This window comes from Monodelphis domestica, chromosome 1 (genome assembly GCF_027887165.1).
Source record: "Monodelphis domestica isolate mMonDom1 chromosome 1, mMonDom1.pri, whole genome shotgun sequence".
In the NCBI taxonomy this organism is placed as follows: Eukaryota; Metazoa; Chordata; class Mammalia; order Didelphimorphia; family Didelphidae; genus Monodelphis; species Monodelphis domestica.
In genome coordinates, this window is record NC_077227.1 from 284,679,962 (window position 1) to 284,701,786 (window position 21,825).

General features: G+C 34.8%; 2 protein-coding genes across 5 annotated transcripts in view; one reads left to right on the plus strand and one right to left on the minus strand.

The window, feature by feature from the left end:
* The window catches only part of WDHD1 (WD repeat and HMG-box DNA binding protein 1), an 86,104-nt gene extending 68,720 nt beyond the window's left edge, over positions 1-17,384 (minus strand). The window contains exons 1-9 of one of the 3 annotated variants that reach the window (XM_056810970.1): positions 17,255-17,384; positions 16,737-16,829; positions 16,090-16,209; positions 12,073-12,184; positions 11,151-11,302; positions 2,918-3,029; positions 2,690-2,740; positions 1,606-1,701; positions 472-564 (exon numbers count right to left, since the gene is read on the minus strand). In XM_056810970.1, coding sequence (XP_056666948.1) covers positions 472-564; positions 1,606-1,701; positions 2,690-2,740; positions 2,918-3,029; positions 11,151-11,302; positions 12,073-12,184; positions 16,090-16,166 — 693 coding nt within the window. In that variant the 5' untranslated portion in view covers positions 16,167-16,209; positions 16,737-16,829; positions 17,255-17,384. The remainder of the gene's footprint in view (positions 1-471; positions 565-1,605; positions 1,702-2,689; positions 2,741-2,917; positions 3,030-11,150; positions 11,303-12,072; positions 12,185-16,089; positions 16,210-16,736; positions 16,830-17,254) is intronic. The other 2 variants (XM_007473149.3, XM_007473147.3) reach the window with 2 other exon arrangements.
* A 61-nt stretch (positions 17,385-17,445) lies between these two features.
* The window catches only part of SOCS4 (suppressor of cytokine signaling 4), a 32,646-nt gene continuing 28,266 nt past the window's right edge, over positions 17,446-21,825 (plus strand). Inside the window, exon 1 of one of the 2 annotated variants that reach the window (XM_056810971.1) lies at positions 17,446-17,578. The gene's annotated coding sequence lies outside the window, so the exon portion shown is untranslated. Of the gene's footprint in view, positions 17,579-17,603; positions 17,741-21,825 lie in introns of those variants that run through there. The other variant, XM_007473150.3, reaches the window with a different exon arrangement.

Sequence of the window (21,825 nt, forward strand, 5' to 3'; positions counted from 1 at the left end):
AATTTTATTAGCATATAATTAGGCAAAATTATTTCTGATAATTTCCTTTACTTTGTCCCCAATTGTTATGAATTATTTTTTTATTTTGATATGAACAATTCGGTTTTCCTATTTGTTTGTTTTTTAAATCACATTTGTTAATTATCTTATTTGTTGTTTTTTTAAACTTTATGTTTTGTTTTGTTACTAGGTAGGAATCACTGAAAAGATGGGAGAATACACAGGAAATGACTGTTTCAATTTTAATATGGTATATTTTTAAAAAATATATTAAGACATTGTATTATATATGATGTATGATTATTGTGTAACAATCATAAATGTGACCTAAAGATTTGGAAAAAAGACACAATTGAAGCATCAACAGCAAGAATGAAATACAATAGGTAACTGAGTTTATTCTATCAATTCAAGGCATAGTATTTTATTAAATGTTCTCCTTGTAGTGAAAAAGTGATCAATAAAACCTACCAGAGTGATGAAATTATCTGAAAGATCAACTTCATTTTTCCAAGTTTCTCTTTTGTATAGTTTGATGGTGTTTCCCACTGGAATTGCCAGTAACTATTAGGAATATAAATATTTTAAATCAAATTAAACAACTATTTAGAGAATAAAAAGTAAATGAAAGCTTTAATGTAAATTATTGAAGCATTAACTATACTGAGAAAAAAGAAAATTATTATTACTAATTGAAACATTTTTAATATAATGCTGTGTAGTCTTTCATATCCACCTCAACTTAGTACACTAAAATTCTGGTATATGATACTATTACTTAAAAGTTGGCAACAGGGGGAAGCTGGGTAACTCAGTAGATTGAGAGCCAGACCTAGAGATAGGAGGTCCTAGGTTCAAATTTGGCCTCAACACTTTCCAGTTGTGTGGCCCTGGGCAAGTCACTTGCTTGATCCCCATTGCCTAGCCCTTACCACTCTTATGCCTTGGAACCAATACACAGTAAGGGTTTAAAAAAAAATAAAAAATAAAAATAAAAAGTTGGCAACAATTAGTTAAAAATGGATGTAGAAACAGATCTTTGAAGCTGTACAATTCCTCTAATGAGAATGACCTCTGAGGAGATATAGTGATAGGCCAGAAAAAGGAAACTGTATTCCTCCTCAAAAACCTTAGAATTCTTAAAACATTTTGAAAATAGCTTTTGATTTTTAAACTTTTCAAGAAAAATTTCTTATACATTTCCAATTATTATCATACTGACAGAGAATAATACGTACTTTTGATGGTAATTCCAAAATCCAAAGCAAAAATTTGCATAAAAAACATAAATTTTTAACATTTCAATTAAGGAAAAAAGATTTAGAGAGCAAAAATTTTGTTTAAAAGGGAGAGAAATGAAAACTTTTTAAAATGTATTTTTAAATGTAGCAAGTAAAATTCTTTTTTTTTTTTAAAGGAAAATTCTTAAGTTTTATTTTAGCCTTAGACAATTCAGTAAGAAAAAAAGGTCTTAAATTATTTCCACATTAGCTTTGACTCAGATTCTAATGTTTCTTAAGCATACTGAAGTTCTCATAATTAAAAGTTGACAGATTTGGGCAAAAAGGTAAACTCAAGATTAAAATGTTTGCAAGTTTTACTTACCTTCCCAGTTTTTGGCTGCCAAGCAAGTCTGCATATTGATTTTGCATTTATCACATCGTTACATTTTTGTAGCAATGGCCAACTAATAGTGCATGTCTGATTTTAAAAAATTAGAAAATTATTTTCCTTTGTGAAAATCTCAGAAAAGTATGTAGAATGCAAATATACAGGTTTTAAAGCAACATAATAGCTTTTCAGTTAAAAATTTATTTTTCAATGATGAAAAAATTCTCACAAAATGACAAAACAGCAAAATTTTTTTTGTTTTAAATTCTATTTAAGTAAATCTTTTAAAAACTATAAATGTGTAAAATATATTGGATTTGTTTAATATTGTGAGTGCTTTTGAAAGATACAGTACAAATTTTAAATTATTATTACTATTAATAATGTACATGCATGTACTCATTCATCAAACAAGCATTTTTTGGATGTGCCAGTTTATATTCTATTCGGGAATACAAATGTGCATATAAAGGTAAGCAGCTTGAGAACAGACACTTTTATTTTATCTTTGTACTCCCAGGGCCTAGAATACTGCGTGATACATGACAAGCACTTAATAATTGTAGTTGTCATCTATAGGAACATATAAAGTAAGAAAAGAGGAATTTAATTACTACCTAGGGTGAATGAGGTGGAATTCAGAAAAAGGTCTCATGTAGAAGGTAATATGGTCTAAAACTTGAAGAAAACAAGAGATTCTAAGAGGCAGGGAGAAAGGAATATATTCCAGGCATGAGGATGGATCATTTTGTTTGAGGAAGATATAGTCCACTATAGATGGACAATAAAGTGTGTCTGGGGTATAAGTAATGTGCATTTACAGTTAGAAAAGTAAGTTGAGACTTGAAAGATTAGAAGGACTTTAAAATAAAAAAATAGGAGGGTTTATAAATATGCAAATAGACAAAAAATTCACCTAATGCTACACAAAGATGAACAAGAGACAAAAAGTTACTTATCTGATCATTACTAGGCTATTCTGATTAATGATATCATGCAAAATTATAAGCAGTAAATATCTAGGCTAATCTAGAAATACACCTTGAAATGTTTAAATACAAATTAGTGATAACTTTACCTGATCTGAGATTTGCCATACTTTAACTGAGCCATCACAACTTGATGATGCCTGATTGGGTAAACAAAAGGTACAAATATATTTCTATTAAAAAGCCTAATCCAAATGACAAAATGAAAATAGTTTATCAAATTGCACATGTTTCTATTTAGCAATTCTCTTCTAAATCTAAAAAAAACAAAACACTTTTGTAGCAAGGGATAAAGGAAAACAAATTTTTAAAACTACCAGAAAGATGTCATTCGGATCAAGGGAAACACTTAGTACAGGGGCATCGTGTCCTCGAAATGTTTTCTGTTGGCTACTATCCATCACATCCACGACTTTCACCATAAAATCACTGTAAACAATGAAATTATCATATATGTATAAAAGTGGAAACCTTTTTAAAAATCATAACTCAAATGTAATTCATACTTTAAAATAATTATGATTTAAGTATTTTTCTTAAGTATTTTAACAACTTCATTTAACTTCCTGAAATTACATTCTAAAATCCTAATAATTTATTAAATATCTACATTGGGGGACTTCTAGGTAAACATGGCTGCAGTCTAGACCCAAGACTCTTCCTCTCCTCAGCACCCACCGATATAGACTACCTCAAAAGACCAAAAATAACAAATTCATAAGAACGAAGGGACTCTACAGTAGGGCGCAGCATTTAAGGTACATGGGATTTGGGCATTTCCACACTATAAGGGGGTAAAAAAGCTCCCACCAAAACGCAAGCTGATTTACCCTCCCCCAACATATCTATGGAGCCAGAGTCAGAGCCAGCGCGTGCCAGAATCAGCAAGTAAGCAAGGGGCACCTCTAGGTCCTTGGGAGCTGACTAAGACCACCAAAGACCTACTGTGAGAGTATCCACACCTGAAACCCCAGAAGGCTGAAGAGCACAGACCATGGGCACTTGCGGGAAGATAGCACACAGAAGGGCAGCAAAGAGCAGAAGCTGCGGAGATTCCAGAGCTTGCCTCAGGCAAAATCCTTGCTTCTTACTTAACTCCATTTTAGTCAATTTAGAACATTATTCCTTGGTTACAACAACCATATTATTTCCCTCCCTCTGTTCCACCTACCCTTCCCACAGCTGACGTGCAATTTCATTAGGCATTACTTGTGTCCTTAATCAGAACCTAATTCCATGTTATTGGTCTTTCCATTAGGATATTCATTTAGAGTCTACATCCCCAACCATATCCCCTTGACCCAATTATTCAAGCAGTTGTTATTCTTCTCTCACTCAGATTTCTGACTAAAAATGGAAGGAAAAACCTCCACAGTGATGGCAAATTGTGCCTAGGAGCTACAATCTCCCTCCACCAAAAAAAAAAAAAAACAAGAATTGGGGATTGACCCTGGAAAATATTTACGGAGGAAAAACCCAGACAACAGAGGAAATAAAGGAGGAAATTCAAATGAACCCCAAACCTTCCAAAAAAAAATGGAAATTGTCCACAAGCTCTTGAAGAATTTAAATTGGAGCTTATCAAAAAGATGGAAGCCTTCTGGCAAGAAAAGTGGGAAATAGTTCAAAGCGAAAATGAAAGATTAAAGGATAAGAACTCCCAATTGGAGAAACAGCTGGAAGCCACGTAAAGCAGGATAGACAAAACTGAAAAGGAAAACCAGTCTTTAAGGACCAGAATTAGGCAAGTGGAAGACAATGATCTGGCAAAACAGCAAGAATTAATTAAGCAAAGTCAAAATAGACAAAATAGAAGAAAACATAAAATATCTCACTGAGATGACAGATCAGAAAAACAGAGCAAGGAGAGACAATTGGAGAATCATTGGTCTACGTGAAAAGCCAGAAATAGAAATCTTGACATCATACCACAAGAAATCATCCAAGAAAACTGACCTGATGTTTTTGAACAAGGGGGAAAAATAGACATTTGAAAGAGTTCATAGAACACCCTCTACACTAAATCCTCTAAAGACAGCTACCAGGAATGTAATTGCCAAATTCCAGAGCCTTCAAGCTAAGGAGAAAATTCTACAAGAACTCAAAAAGAGACAATTCAGATACCAAGGAGCACCAATCAGGACCACACAAGACCTGGCAGTTTCCACACTAAAGGACCATAAGTCCTGGAACATGATATTCAGATAGGCAAGAGAACTGGGTCTTCAACCAAGGATCACCTATCCTTCAAAACTGACTATATATTTCCAGAGGAAAGTATGGGCATTCAACAAAATAGAATATTTCCAAGTATTTGTAAAGAAAAGACCAGAACTAAGTGGAAAGTTTGATATCCAAACACAAAGAGCAAGAGAAACATGAAAAGGTAAATAAGAAAGAGAGGGAAAAGGGGGAAAATGTTTTTTATTCAAACTCTCTTTATATATATATATATGTATATATATATATATATACATATACATATTAATATATGGGGGAAATGTTATTTATAACTCAAAAATTATATTCACTATTATAGTAATTAGAAGAATCATTCACAGGAAGAGATTGGGGTATTAAGGGCTATAAGATGATATGTAGAAAAAGAAAAAGGGAGGGGGGGAATCAAAGATGGCACCAAGAGATACTTGAAGAAATAAAATAAATGGGATAATCTTTATCATACAACGATATACATCGGAAGGAGAGGGGAAGAATACTCTTTTAAGAAGGAGAGGAAGACAGTGCTAATAGGCTTAAACCTTACTCTCAGTGAAATCAACTCTGAGAGGGAAAAGCATCTAGATCCATTGGGGTCTTGAATTCTATCTTAAGGGAAAACTAAGTGGGATGGGGGAGGGAGTACAAAAAGGGAGGGAAAGAGAGGGGGAGGGAACTTAACAGACCCTAAAAAAAAAACCCAAGAAGGGAACAAAAAGGGAGGGACCAGAAAGGGAAGCATATCAAGGGAGGGGATTGGGGGATTGATTAAAAGTAAACCAATGGTTCAAAAGGATATAGCAACAGAAGAAAAGACAGAACTAGGAGAGGATATAAAAAAGCTGGGGAATACACAAGTGACAATCATAAACTTTGAACGTGAATGGGATGAACTCACCCATAAAACGAAAACAAATAGGAGAGTGGATTAGAAACCAAAATCCTACCATATGTTGTCTACAAGAAACACACATGAGGCGGGTAGATACTCACAAGGTTAGAATTAAAGGTTGAAGCAAAACCTATTGGGTCTCAACTGACTGAAGGAATGCTGGAGTTGCAATCATGATATCTGACAAAGTCAAAGTAAAAATAGATCTGATTAAAAGGAATAGGGAAGGTAAATACATCCTGATAAAAGGGAGTATAAACAATTAGGAAATATCAATAATCAACATGTATGCAACAAATGGTATAGCACTCAAATTTCTAATGTAAAAACAAGTAGAGCGTTAGGATGAAATAGATACAAAAACTATACAAGTGGGAGACCTGAACCTTCCTCTATCAGAACTAGATGAATCAAACCAAAAAATAAATAAGACAGAAGTAAAAAATGTGAATGAAATCTTAGAAAAATTAGAGTTAATAGATATATGGAGAAAAATAAATAGCGACAAAAAGGAATATACCTTTTCAGCAGCACATGGTATATTCACAAAGATTGACCATGTAATAGGTCATAAAAACATGGCAAAAAATGCAGAAAAGCAGAAATAATAAATGCAACCTTTTCAGATCACAATGCAATAAAAATAATGATCAGTAAGGCTACATGGAGAGCCAAATTAAAAATTGGAAATTAAATGATTTTCTAATCCAAAATCATAGAAACAATTAATAATTTGATAGAAGAAAATGACAATGATAAGACATCCTTTCAAAATCTATGGGATGCAGTCAAAGCAGGATGCAGGGGAAAATTTATGTTCTTGAGTTCATATATTAACAAATTAGGGAGGTCAGAAGTCAATGAATTGGACATGCAAATCAAAAAACTTGAAAGCGAACAAATTAAAAATCTCTAGAAGAAAACTAAATTAGAGGTGCTAAAACTTAAGTGAGAAATTAATAAAATTGAATGTGAAAGAACTATTGAACTAATAAATAAGACTAGAAGCTAGAATTTTGAAAAAACAAACAAAATAGACAAAGTACCGATAAATCTAATAAAAAAGGAAAGAAGAAAACCAAATTAACAGTATCATAGATGAAAAGAGAGAGACCTCACCTCTAATGAAGAGAAAATTAAGGCAATCATTAAAAATTATTTTGCCCAAATATATGGCAATAAATATGCCAATCTAGGTGATGTGGATGAATACTTACAAAAATATAAATTGCCTAGATTAACAAAAGAAGAAATAGAATTCTTAAATAATCCCATATCAGAAAAAGAAATTGAACAGGTCATCAAAGAACTCCCTAAGAAAAAATCCCCAGGACCTGATGGATTCACAAGTGAATTCTATCAAACATTCAAAGAGCAGCTAATCCCAATACTATACAAACTATTTGACATAATAAGCAAAGAAGGAGTTCTACCATATTCCTTTTATGACACAAATATGGTACTGATTCCAAAGCTAGGCAGCTCAAAAACGGAGAAAGAAAACTACAGACCAATCTCCTTAATGAACATAGATGCAAAAGTCTTAAATAGGATACTAGCAAAAAGACTCCAGCAAGTCATCACGAGGGTTATTCACTATGATCAGGTGGGATTTATACCAGGAATGCAAGGATGGTTCAATATTAGGAAAACCATCCACATAATTGACCATATGAACAAGCAAACCAACAAAAATCACATAATTATCTCAACAGATGCAGAAAAAAGCCTTTGACAAAATACAACACTCATTCCTATTGAAAACACTAGAAAGTATAGGAAAGAAGGGTCTTTCCTAAAAATAATGAAAAGTATTCATCTAAAACCATCAGTCAACATCATCTGCAATGGGGATAAACTAGATGCATTCCCAATAAGATCAGGAGTGAAACAAGGATGCACATTATCACCTCTATTATTTAACATTGTACTAGAAACACTAGCAATAGCAATTAAAGAAGAAAAAGAAATTGAAGGTATTAAAATTGGCAATGAAGAGACCAAGCTATCACTCTTTGTGGATGATATGATGGTCTACTTAAAGAATCCTAGAGAATCAACTAAAAAGCTAGTGGAAATAATCAACAACTTTAGCAAAGTTGCAGGATACAAAATAAACTCACATAAGTCATCAGCATTTCTATTTATCTCCAACACATCTCAACAGCAAAAATTAGAAAGAGAAATTCCATTTAAAATCACCCTAGACAATATAAAATACTTAGGAATCTATCTGCCAAGACAAACACAGGAACTATATGAACACAACTACAAAACTTTCCACACAACTGAAACTTGCTCTACACAATTGGAAAAATATTAACTGCTCATGGGTAGGATGAGCTAACATAATAAAAATGACCATCCTACCCAAATTTATTTACTTATTTAGTGCCATACCCACTGAACTACCAAAAAAGTTTTTTATTGAATTAGAAAAAACCATAACAAAGTTCATTTGGAAGAATAAAAGATCAAGGATATCCAGGGAAATAATGGGGGAAAAAATTGCAAAGGAAGGTGGCCTTGCAGTACTAAATCTCAAATTATACTATAAAGCAGTGGTCATCAAAACAATTTGGTACTTGCTAAAAGACAGAAAGGAGGATCAGTGGAATAGATTTGGGGTAAGTGACCTCAGCGAGACAGTCTATGACAAGCCCAAAGATCCCAGTTTTGGGGACAAAAATCCACTATTTGATAAAAACTGCAGGGAAAATTGGAAGACAGTGTGGGAGAGATTAGAGATTACACTACACCAAGATAAACTCAGAATGGGTGAATGACTTGAACATAAAGAAGGAAATTATAAGTAAATTATATGAACACAGAATAGCATACATGTCAGACCTTTGGGAAAGGAAAGATTTTAAAACCAAGCAAGTCTTAGAAAAAGTCACAAAATTTAACATAAATAATTTTGATTACATCAAATTAAAAAGGTTTTGTACAAACCCAATGTAACCAAAATCAGAAGGGAAATAACAAACTGAGAAACAATCTTCATAACAAAAACCTCTGACAAAGGTCTAATTACTCAAATTTACAAAGAACTAAATCAATTGTACAAAAAAATCAAGCCATTCTCCATTTGATTAATGGGCAAGGGACATGAATAGGCAATTTTCAGTCAAAGAAATCAAAACTATTAATAAGCCCATGAAAAAGTCTTCTATATCTCTGATAATCAGAGAGATGCAAATCAAAACAACTCTAGCAGATTGGCTAACATGACAGCAATAGAAAGTAATGAATGCTGGAGGGGATGTGGCAAAGTCAGGACATTAATTCATTGCTAGTAGAGTTGTGAATTGATCCAACCATTCTGGAGGGCAATTTGGAACTATGCCCAAAGGGCGCTAAAAGACTGTCTGCCCTTTGATCCAGCCATATCACTGCATGTACCCCAAAGAGATAAGGAAAAAGACATGTACAAAAATATTCATAGCTGGGCTCTTTGTAGTGGCAAAAAATTGGAAAATGAGGGGATGCCCTTCAATTGGAGAATGGCTGAACAAATTGTGGTATATGTTGGTGATGGAATACTATTGTGCTCAAAGGAATAATAAAGTGGAGGAATTCCATGTGAACTGGAACAACCTCCAGGAAGTGATGCAGAGCAAAAGGAGCAGAACCAGGAGAACATTGTACACAGAGACTGATGTGGTACAATCAAATGTAATGGGCTTCTCCATTAGTGGCAAAGCGGTGATCATGAACAACCCAGAGGGATCTATGAGAAAGAACACTATCCACATTCGGAGGAAAAATTGTGGGAGTAGAAACACAGAAAAAAAACAACTGCTTGATTACATGGGTCGAGGGGGATATGATTGGGGATATAGACACTAAAGGAACATCCTAGTGCAAATACCAACAATATGGAAATAGGTTCTGATCATGGACACATGTAATACCCAGTGGAATTGCGAGTCATCAACAGGAAGGGAGGGAAATAATGTGATTATTGTAAAGAAGGAATAATGTTTGAAATTGACCAAACAAAATAAATAAAAATAAATAAATAAATAAATAAATATCTGCACTGGCTATGTTAAGCTTTTCTACATTTCCAATTTAAGTAGGTTTTTAAAATTATGAGGGTACTGTAAGAATGAGATTAGAAGAGATGTATTTTATAAGATAAGCTTGCTAATTTAAAGAATCTGGAATGTTTGTCTCAAGATCTGCAGAGAGGCTTATGCAGGGAATCCTGTGCGAGGTGTGAATGTGGAGTAGTGGCAGTTAATCCGTGACTGTTGTGAGGGTTAGCCAGCCTTTTCCCTCTCTCTGACCATAGCCTTGGTTTTGAGAAGAAAGGAAGAGAAAACTTGAGCTATGTTGGTAGTTTTCCTTTCGTCCACTTTGGGAAACACCAGGAAGGAAACCAGTTTCTATCTGCTGTTGTCATAACATTTTGTTTTGAAGAAGAATCTCAGAAGATCCTGCTTGTTTGGACTTTGAGTCTCACCTCAGAACCACACTCAGCTCAGTGAGCCTCTGCCATTTTGGCTCACTCTCTTTACTTTCTTGTAGACAGCTTTAATATAAAGATAAGCAGAAAGGGGTTTAAGTGGCTCACCCTAAGGCTCATGTGTAATAAGGGTCAGATGTGGGGCTGCCAGCCCTCTGACTCAGAACTAGCATGGTCTATTTTGCTCTCTGAGGGCATCACTGATTTTTCAATTACCTAGGGTTTAATTTTCTTTTCATTTACATTGTTATAGTTAATGTGGATATTGCTCTCTTAATTCTGCTTACTTTATTCTACACTGTTAATACAAATCTTTATTTTCTCTGAATGTCTCTGAGCCATTTCATACTCTACATTAATATTTCCAGTTATACTCACATACCATAGTTTTTTCAGCCATTTCCTAATTAATGTGCAACCACTTTATTTCTTTACTAACCTAAATACTAATTCTTCAAGTATTTTAACATATATTGGACCTATATATCTGTTACTGAAGTCCTTGAAGCATAAACTCAGTGTGCTGAATCAAGTTGCTTTTCTTGACTAATTAGGTCAAATGAAAATCCAAAATAACCAGTCTAGCTCTAACAGTGCATCAGCATTCTTGTCCTTCCACAATCCCTCCAACACTGATAGTCTTCAACTTGTATCAAGATCATTTCGTACTAAAATTGTTAGCTTTTATCTGCCTCCAGAGAAAGAACTGATAAAATGTGAATTCATAATAAAACATACTATTTTTCTTTTTTTTAAACATATCTTCCAGAACATAATCAATATGGAAATATGTTTTACATGATATCACATGTATAACCTATATCAAATTGCTTACTGTCTCAGGGAGGGGAGAGAAGCTGGAACTCAAAATATTAGGAAACTAATGTTAAAAATTGTTTTTACATGTAATTGGGAAAAAATAAAATAAAATAAAACTGTTAGCTTTCCCAACATCAAATATTACCCAGATCCGGCAGCAATTTTGGAACCATCTTTATTAAAGACCACATGGTTTGCATTTGTAGTGAATCGAGTCAGTATGCCATCTGGAGTTCCATTAGGGAATGTATGAATTTGAACAGTATTATTAGATACCGAGGTGACCAATTTTCCTTTCTAAAAAATAAAATAAAATAATGTATTAATCACAAAGTTGTAAAATTAAATATGTTTGACAGGATGGATCAAAATCGACCAGAAATTTCTCCAAAAACTACCAAACCTCCCAAATGCCTTCAGAATACTTGACAGTTTAGAAATCATTTTCTGAAACATTTTCCCCTTTCTCTAATAATTGACTAATCATTACCATAATTATATACCATAAGGCATTAGGAAATATTCGAAAGATATATATTTAAAGGTTAACATTTTAAAATCTGATTTCTCATTCTTTTATCCTAACATTCAAGAAAAGCAGAAATATGGTAAAGCTCATTTTATAAAGAAAAAAATGCCTATCCTTTATTATTAAAATTTATTATTCCAACATAAAAGAGCTCTCTTATGCAAGATATACTACCTAATTTTTAAAAATTACAATTCTTCCTTCCTTACATAGGTGTGGATATATGTATGTAGTGTTATGTAAGTAGTTGTAGACACACATATGTAACATTAGAATTGATAGTTTGATTGGTTTTGTGAAACTTTTTCTTTTCTTTTTTTAAACAAAAGATTTACAGAAAGGGAAGAAAAAAATTTGAACATCATGTCCAAATTACTAAATTAATTAAAAAACTGACATTTTTATTCCTTGATGTTTTCATTTCTTAACGAGTAGACAAAACATTTTATAAGCTTTTGGAAAAGCTTTAGTTTGACAAAGTATGACATTCAGCTTAGCTAGTATCTTAACAAAAAGATATTGTAATCATTTTTAATACCTTTAAAGCACATGAATAAGCCCTTTCTCCAACATTAATAGATTTGGGATCATCATCATCCAGGTCTTTCCAAATCCTCACATCTCCATCACTTCCACAAGTTACAATACAACTGTTTTTTTAAAAAAAAATTATGTTTATACATATATATGCAAATATATAGACCTATACTAACACATTAAAACTAGCCTAGTTTTTTGTTCTATTAAATAATTGTTTAAGTGACACATTGTTATCATTTTTAATGATGAAATCAAGTTGTCATCTGATAAATTTATTCATCTTCACATTTAAACAAAAGATTAATGAATGGAACAAGATTTCTAAGGATCCATTCCTGCTCTCAATTTTAAGATAGTATGGTTATTCATGATCACTTTAAGAAAAATTTCAAGCAATAAACAGCACCAAAAACACATAAGCTCAACTATTCAGTTTATATAAATTGTGGCACATAACATGGAGGTCACCTTTTGAGGGCCCACCTCTTACTTCTACTTTCTGCGTCCTGACTTGGGTCCTAGGGTCTCTAAGCCATACCTCCTTCTGGTCCTTGGGGACTCCCAGAAAAAAAGTGACATCATCTGATTTGAGGGACAACCTTGAATTATGTTAATTGCCTGTTTCCTCCAAAAGACCCATTTCCCATCCAAATTCATTTCCCCTTTGGTGAGAACCCCAAACCCACTTCCCAATCCCAGTTCCTACTTCTCTATTCCCATCCAGAAATAGCATACTCCAAATCTAACTGTCCATTTCATTGTGCTCTCTGGAATGCTTGTTCCATAATTAACAAATTTCCTGTGATCTTAATTCTTCCTCTCTCCCTATCTTCTGAAATTCACTGAGATCTAGCTCCCTCCTGATGACACTGCTTCTCTAGTCAGCCTTTCTAGCATTTGCTACACTTTTCCTCTCATCATTCACTGATGAGAGAATTGCTTCCTATGGTTACTTCCAGATTCTCCCTCTACTTTGATCACTTTAAAACCTCTCTTCCTTTGAGGTTTACCCTATCTAAATTTTTCATCCATTTCAAATCCAGGTTGCAACTGTCCCCTAAAATCCAAGAAATCTTGCCTCTTTCTTTGATGAGTTCAGTAATTATCTCTCTTTACCCCAAATCCTATCATAACAATGATAAATTTCAACACACATAGATGTTGCTTCAAATACTCTAATCTCCAACTTCCTTAATCTCATCAATTCCTATGACCTACCCATGTATTCTACCTCACAACTATACACAGGGGTAGTAAGACATTGGATAATTTCCTCACCTAAAAATATTTTTCCTATATTCAAGAATTCAGAATTCCTTCATCTGATCATAACCTTCTTTCATTACAGATTTCCCTATGCCTTACTCCCCTCCACCCATACTCATTATTCTCACTATTGATTGTATTTGTATAATCCTCAAAACTTTCCACAGGCTACTCATATTGATTATACTCTCTTTCCTCCCAATCTTAACCCCTTGGTGAACTCTATACTAGGCTCTTCTCTCTAATCCACTTCCCCTTTGTTTTAGTGCCAAGCATACATGCTCAATCACAACTTGATTACTCCCATTATACCCTTCCTTCAGGGCTACTTATATGTTACTAAATGCGTCTGGAGGAAGTCATGAAAATGCTAACTGGGTGAAATTCATTCTATATTTGTTATCTAACACCAAATATACTCTCACAGCAGCAAGGCAATTCTTTTACTCCCTAATCGATTCTCTAACTAACTAGAACAGCTCTTCTGAATCTTCTCTTTTTACCTCCTACTACTCCCCTCTCCAAAACTCTCAGCAGAGGGATCTCAACTCATATTTTACTGAAAAAATTGAAGTAATTCACCAAGTTCCTTTCTCTCACATCAACCTTCACTATTTCCTTTTCCACCATATTATCTGAAGAGATAGTTCTCCTCGCCAAGCCCTCTATAAGCACCTCTGATTCTCTTTCCTGTCTTCTCCAGAAGACTGTCCCCACATAATCTTTATATCTACTTGTTCCTTTCTTTCAGTCTACAAATATATTCATGACTCCCATGAAAAAACACACAACGCTTAATTTTATTCTACTCTCTCTACTAGTTAACCTACAGTTCTTCTCCCTTTCTTAGCTAAACTCCTTGAAAAAGTCAGCTATACTTAAATACCTCCACTTCTTCTCTCACTATCTTTAAAAACTTTCTGCTATCTGACTTCTGACTTCATCATTCACATGAAAATGCCCTCTCTAAAGTTATTAATAATCTCTTAAATGTTCATAACTGATGTCTCTTAAAATCTCTTGACCTTCTTGACTTCTCTATAGAATCTGACATGATGAGTAGGCTGCTAAGTGGTACAGTGACAGAGTACTGGACTTGAAGATGGCACTTACTGGCTCTGGAAACAAGGGTAATTCATAAAACTGCCTTCTGCCTCCGTTTTCTCATTTGAAAAATAGGGATTATAGTAGCTCTACCTCCCAGGGTTGTTGCAAGGATCAAATAAGAAATTTGTAATGAGATATTTGTAATGCACTTTGTAAACCTTAAAGTGCTATAGAAATTGTAGTCATCATCATTATTATTATTTAATATCTATATCATATAATTATTTCATTTTAGTTATATATTGATAAGCTATTACCCCAAAAGTTATATTAATTTATCATATTAGCATTTTAATAATACATTAAATAATAATATAATGTATATTATTATTCTTCTAGATACATTGTCTTCTCATAACACTATTCTCTCTTGGTTCTCCTAACTGTCTGACTACTCCCAAGTGTCCTTTGTCAGATTTTCATCTATAGCATGCCCAGTAAATGTGAGTATTCCCTAAGCTTGTGTTCTAGAACCTCTTCTTTTCTCTCTGTACTCACTCTCATTTGATCATCTACTCTTTTGAGTTGGCAGATTACAGATTTATGTGTACAGTCTTGTCTCTCTCTTAAGTGCCAGTCCTATGTTACATTCTATTAGACATTTCACACTGGATGTCCTATTACAGGAATCAAATTCAAGATATTTTAAACTGAACTCATCTTTTACCCCAAACCTTCTATTCTTCTATACTTCTCTATAACTCTATGGAGCCCACTCTCAGTCACCTAGGTTTACAACACTGGTGTCATCCTCAAATCCTCACTCTCACTCACCTTACATATCCAATTACAGTACCTCTCATATAAATCCCTTCCTCTTTACTTACAAAGCCACCACCCCAGTTTGGGCCTTCACTCCTCACTTGGATTATTTTAACAACCTTCTAATTGGTCTCCCAGTCTTAGGGCTCTCTTTACTCCAATTCATCCTCCACTCAGTTGTCAAAGTGATTTTCCTAAAGTCTGGCCACAACATTGCTCAATAAACCCAAGTGATGCCCTATACTCTCTAGCTAGAGAATGCCGTGGATAAGGTACTGGGCCTGGAGTAAGGAAGACATGATTTGATCTCAGACAATTATTAGCTGTGTAACTCTGGGTAAATCACTTGACCTCAGTCTGCTCCAGTTTCCTTATCTGTAAAATAAATATAATAATATAGTGTTCTTTGGTATTTAATGTTCTTTACCACTTGGCCCCTTTCTTCCTGTCTACTCTTCTTAAACAATATTCCCCTCTCCATATAAATGATCCATTTATACTTGCTTTTTTTTTTTTTGCAAAAGATATTTTATCTTCAGTCATTTAGGTAACACTTGGTTTGCAAAACAACCTACATACATTTATCATTTAAACCTTACAACAATACTGTGAGTTAAGTATTATTGATATTATTATTTGTGTTTTAGAGGTGAAAAACTGACACTCAGGATTTCCTAATTCTAAAACAGTTCCAAGTCAGAGATTCTATAATCTGATATTTGGGATCATCTATTTTTCTATTCCCTCCTTGAATAATTGTGGGTCAACAGTATATTCAACATAAAAAGTATATTATATTTCTTAAAGCTTACATATTTAAATATTATTCTATCAGCTATGCTAATATTTATTTGCATAAAATATTAGGAAAATATCTTACCTCCCAGAATCATCAAAACAAACATCTGTATGTCCCTCTGGATGTCCATATCTCATTGTCATTTGTGTGGCAGGCATCTTCTCCTTTTGCTATCTCAAACAATTTTTTATAAAAACATACCTTAAATTTTAAAATATAGTAAGTTAAATTTAAATTAGCTGACAAAAGCTAGATAATAAAAAACACAAAACAATGTAATTACCAACCCTGACTCTAGAGAACTGATTAAACTACTATCTCCTCTCAGTAGAGGTCATAGACTACAGGCATGCAATGAAGCATGTACGCTTTTATATATGGCCAAAGAATTTGTTTTTACTTTATGAGGGAAGAGTTCTATGCAAGAAGTGATTATTGGGAAATGACAGCTGTTTAAAAAAATAAATACAACATTTAAACATTTTTAAAAGCTAGCTAGATAACTTGAATGCCTTTATTTCCTAAAATCTAGCTCTTCTAATATGAAGAAGTTCCTTCCCCTTTCCCTCATTTCTTTAATTAGATCAGTACTAGTCCTATGCTGGTCCTATATAAACTGACAAATAATTTCACCTCCTACAAGAAGCCTTCACCATCTCCTTAAATGCAGTGCTTTCTCTCAGTTAATTATTTCTTATTTATCTTGGATAAAGCTCATTTGCACGTACTTGTTTGGATACTGTCATCATTAAATTGTAGGCTCCTAGAGGGCTGGGACTATCTTTTGCTTCTTTTTGTATCCCCAGAACTTAACACAGAGCCTGGAATATAACAAGCTCTTAATAAATGTTTGTTGAATTAAATATAAACTGACAAATATGTATCTGGCTGAAGAATGGGGATGGTGGGAAGGAAGGAGGGAGCATTTAAGTGGAAATTAGGAAATCCGAGATTCAAAACTGGAACTTCCAAGAGTGGTTTTTCAGGGAGCAACAAAAATCTTGCTGTGGAGAAAGAGTAGAAGGAAGACAAGAAAAAAGAAGAGAATGAGAGGTGAGGAAGAAAACAGTGCACTCTTTCCAGAAGGAGGAGGGGGAGGGGAAAGGGCGGTTAATACTAATGCAAGAGTTCTCTCCCCCGGACACCGGGCCGGGAGCATAACAGGGTTGGAGCTGAAGACGATGAGGTAACAATTTTCTCCATGGACAAAAGGGCGGAAAACAAAGCCTTCGTGGCCGCTACTCACCAAATCTGACCAGACAGAAGAAAAACCCACGAATAAAACCAGTCAAGCTACCCACGGCTTCCCGCGCTCTTCAGTCCCCTAGTTGACGAGCTCAACGCGCCGTCTCTAACTCGCGGAGGCGCGGGGCACCAAGTCGCGTAATGATGCCATCACTACCACGCAGGTCGTTGCTAGGACACCAGTCTGGAAGGAGGGGAGAGGCCGGGAAAGGAAGGGAAGGAGCCGAACTCGGAAGTGGCGGTGTCGACCTAGCAGGCGGGCGGAAGAGACGGCTCTGGCGGAGACGGAAACCGGAGGAGCTCCCAGGGGAGCCAGTCTTAGGAGGTGAAGGGGGAGGGGGGGGCGCAGTCTGGGCGGGGCTGCACGAGTAGCTGCAGCGGCGGACACCACTCTCCTCACCCTCCCACCCCACGGTGGGCCGCGGGGCAAAGTATTGGCGATGGAGGCGGCTCCTTGGACAGCCAGGGTCAAGCTACGATGCGGCAGGTAAGCTAGGGAGAGGGAGGAAGGGCGGCCGCGCTTCGGCTCCAGCTCGGCTCCCGCCCTGTACGCAGCCGGTCTCCTCAAACTGCGAGTGCCCCCGACCTGACCGCTGGAAAAGAAAAAAGGTTTTACACACACACCCGGAGAATTTTTTTTTTTAATACTTTTCCAGTCAAATGTTTCTATTATTTTTGGGGTAAGTGGGGCTCACCGTGTTGGCAGTGTTCGTTCTTTTCTCCTTTCAAATGTTCTCAACTGACGGGGACATTTCAGGACTCCCTTGTTTGCACACCACAAAGAATAAGTGCATCGGTGCTCATCCCTTAATTGTAGTGCTGCCAGCACGCTTTACCATCCGTGCCTCAGCCGGTCCTTTAAGCTTTGTGCATCATTCAGGTTTAACTCTCGGCCATTCGGTTCGGACTTTTTCTCAATGACTTGCCCTACATTCCCTCAGACAACTCTGAGATTTAAAGAAACAAACTACCTTCTGAAGTTTCGTTTATACTTATAGTTCTCTTAAGTTTTAACAAAGTGCTTTACAAATGTTATCTCTGATGATCTTCATCCTTTTGGGCAATTTTTAGTGAATACTACCTACTTCTGAAGCAGTTCCCGCTCCTAGTTAATTTTTTATTTTTTATCTTGAGATGCTTAAAAACAAATAATCTTCAATATGATTGTTTTTAGAATTCATTTGGCAGGTGACAGTAGGGCTTTTACAAAGCATAAAGTAAAGCCTCAGTGCCTGTAGCTGACAACCAATAGTGGTTGATTGTAAAATAGAGATTGTTGGAAAAATTGCCAGAGTGGAGTTGCCTAAAACAGTTCTGTAATTATTTAGGGATTACTAATATAGTGAATAGAGACAGATGTATAGATTACCTTATAATTAGTCTATTTGGGTACTTCAGTAATTAAACTGAGCTCCAAGAACCTTATTGTATGGTTCCATAGAATTAGTTTTTTAAAAACTAAACTTTGTACAAGAATTTTTCCTGTTGGAAAACAGTAGTTATAGTTAGAAATTTTCCATTAATTAAGCGAATTAGATCTCTTTGAACTTTAAAAAGATTTTGTTTTCTAACCTAAGTTTTATCCTTGTATTAAAGAAGTTAATCTTTGACAAATTTTTTAAAAGCAGGGTTCAATTTTCTTTTATAAATTTGTTATTGTTCATTATAATCTTAATAATCTCTCAATTCAGATAGATTTTTTAATTGAAATATTTTATTTAATTGATTTAGAATGTTTTTCCATGGTTACATGATTCATGTTCTTTCCCTCCCCTCCTCTTCTCCCCTCCCCCAGACAACTAGTAATTCCACTGGATTTTACTTGTGTCATTGATCAAGACCTATTTCCATATTATTAATATTTGCATTAGGGTGATCACTTAGAGTCTACATCCCCAATCATGTCCCCATTGACCCATGTGATCAAGCAGTTGTTTTTTTCTTCTGTGTTTCTACTTCCATAGTTCTTTCTCTGGATGTGAATAGCGTTCTTTCTCAGAAGTCCCTCAGAATTGTCCTGGATCATTGCATTGCTGCTAGTAGAGAAGTCCATTACATTCGATGTGCCACAGTGTATCAGTCTTCTCTTGGTTCTACTCCTTTCACTCAGATAGATTTTTTAAGTGTTTCCTTTTTAAAAATTGATTTTGCAGATACTAATCTGCTTGTTTGAGTGTAGGTTTGGGGCTTTTGCTTTTTTTTTTTTAATAACTTTGGATCAGATGTGACTTTACTAGTGTAAAACTTTCCGGAAGCCCCCTTTTATTGCAGATGGACAGTTTGTTCTGGAACATAGTTTAGTGAGCTAATGAGGGGTCTGAAAGGTGCCACATGTATGTGGATTCACAGCTAAAATTTGTCAGAGGCATAACTTAAGCCCAAATATTCTCAGCTCAAGTCTAGTGAATATGTTGTACTACTGCCATAATTATTATTTGTGTTAGTAAGTTTTAATAACTAAAATAATGTGAAATAAATATGGCAATAAGTTGGCAGTCAACTAGCATCTCTTAAAGCCTACTACACTCCAGGTACTGGGGATGAAAAGATGAAAATGAAACAGCTAGTCACATAGCTAGTAAGTATTTGAGGTAGGATTTTAACCCAGGTCTATCTGATACCAACTCCAGTGTCCCATCTACTGAATCGGACAACCTCCTGATTTTACAGATAATGAAACTGAGAGGCCCAAAGAGGTTGTGACTTATCCCAAGTCACACAAGTAGTAAGCATCAAAGGTGGGATTTGAACCCAGCTTCTGTGACTCCACAGCCAAAGAAACAGTGTGATTTGCTCTAAGTTGTAAGAAACTAAGGATTCTAAGAGTTGTAAGAAACTAAGGATTCTAAGAGTTGTAAGAAACTAAGGATTCTAAGAGACATAGGTGAGGAGAGATCTATACCTGGACACAGAAGACAACTTGCATAAAAGCACAGAGAAAAAAATGTTCTGTCTTGCATGAAGAAAATATGCAGTATGTAGTTTAGCTGGATGAAAGATTGAAAGGGGACTAATATATAATAAGCCTTTAAAGTTAGAAATTGGAGGGTTTTAATGACAAAAAGGGAATTTGTATTTGATTCTAGCAGCAAGAAGGAGCGCTTCTTGAGCAGAAAAGTTACAGGATCTGCTTTGAGAATACCACTTTGACTTTTAGGAGAAAATTCTGTTGTTGAGCCATTTCAGTCATGACTGACACTTTGAGACTTTATGTGGAGTTTTCTTGACAAAGATACTGGAGTGGTTTTTCATTTCCTTTTCTAGCTCATTTTACAGATGAGGAACTAAGTAAGATAGGTTAAGTGACTTGACCAGGGTCTGACAGTAAGTGTTTAAGACCAGTTTTAAACTCACAAAGATGAGACTTCCTTGTTTTCAGGCTAGCATTCTATCCACTGTGCCAACTAACTATCTCATTCTTACTATATTACCTTAGTAAATGAACAAGAAGTATATGAACAAATAACACTTTGATTATTTAGTAGAAAATGTAGAGTTTAGAAGCAAGGAGACCGGTGAAGTTGTTGCAGTAACATAGTTGTGTTCTAAATGAAGAGAAAGAATATAGAGGTAGAATTGACAAAACTTGCCAAATAGTCAGACGAAGGGAGGGTAAAGAGTTGATCATTCATAATATAAATGAACCTGTGTGATTAATGATTGAAGAATAACATATATTTAAATTTTTATTTAATTAGTAGAATCAATCCAAAGAAACTTTTTTTGCACTTAGTAGAAAAGCTATTGATTTTTTTTAATGCTAGACAAACTCTTCAATAATTTCTGTTAAATTAAAATACTAATATAATTTCTACCAGTTCATTAAACACATTTTTCTTTTAAATGGTGTCAGGAAGTATACAGTATTTTTTTTAAACTTATCCTCTCAGAATATATAATAGTTGGTTTGGATGTCTCTTAACAGCTAAACATGAAGGGGGAAGAGTCAAGTTCAACTGAAATAATCCCTATATTATAAAATATTTATATTGACATGGAATATATTTTGTAAAATATTTGAAGGACTTGTGATTTCATGAGTATTAAGACTCTTAAGTTATTTGTTCTTTGACCTTGGACTAGACCCTAATGCTCATCTAGTTGTGACACAAGGACAACAGGGTAAAAAAGTATGAATAAACTACAATCCACTGTTAAAAAACAACTCAGCGTATGGTGGAACAATATCGTTATCTTAATATTACAAAGAAGAGCATTATGAAATCTTCCAGTACAATAGTCACCCAACAGGCATTTTGTTTGCTAGCCATCTATGGGCATGTAGAATGTGAGCTCTTTGAGGCCAGGGTAGTGTTTTTGGCCTTGTTTGTATCCTCGGTGCTTTAGACAGTGCCTGGAACAAAATAAGTACTTAATAAATACTTGTTGGTTAATCTTAGGGAATAAAGAGATCAATTCATTGAAATGGTTACCTGATAAATTAAGCACCATCTTAATGGAAAGCTAGAGTAGTAAAAGAAAACAGTGACAACAGAGGAGGTCTACTACAAAATAGCTATAAATAATTTGAAGGAAACATGCAGATTTCATTATATCTAAATTGCCACATCA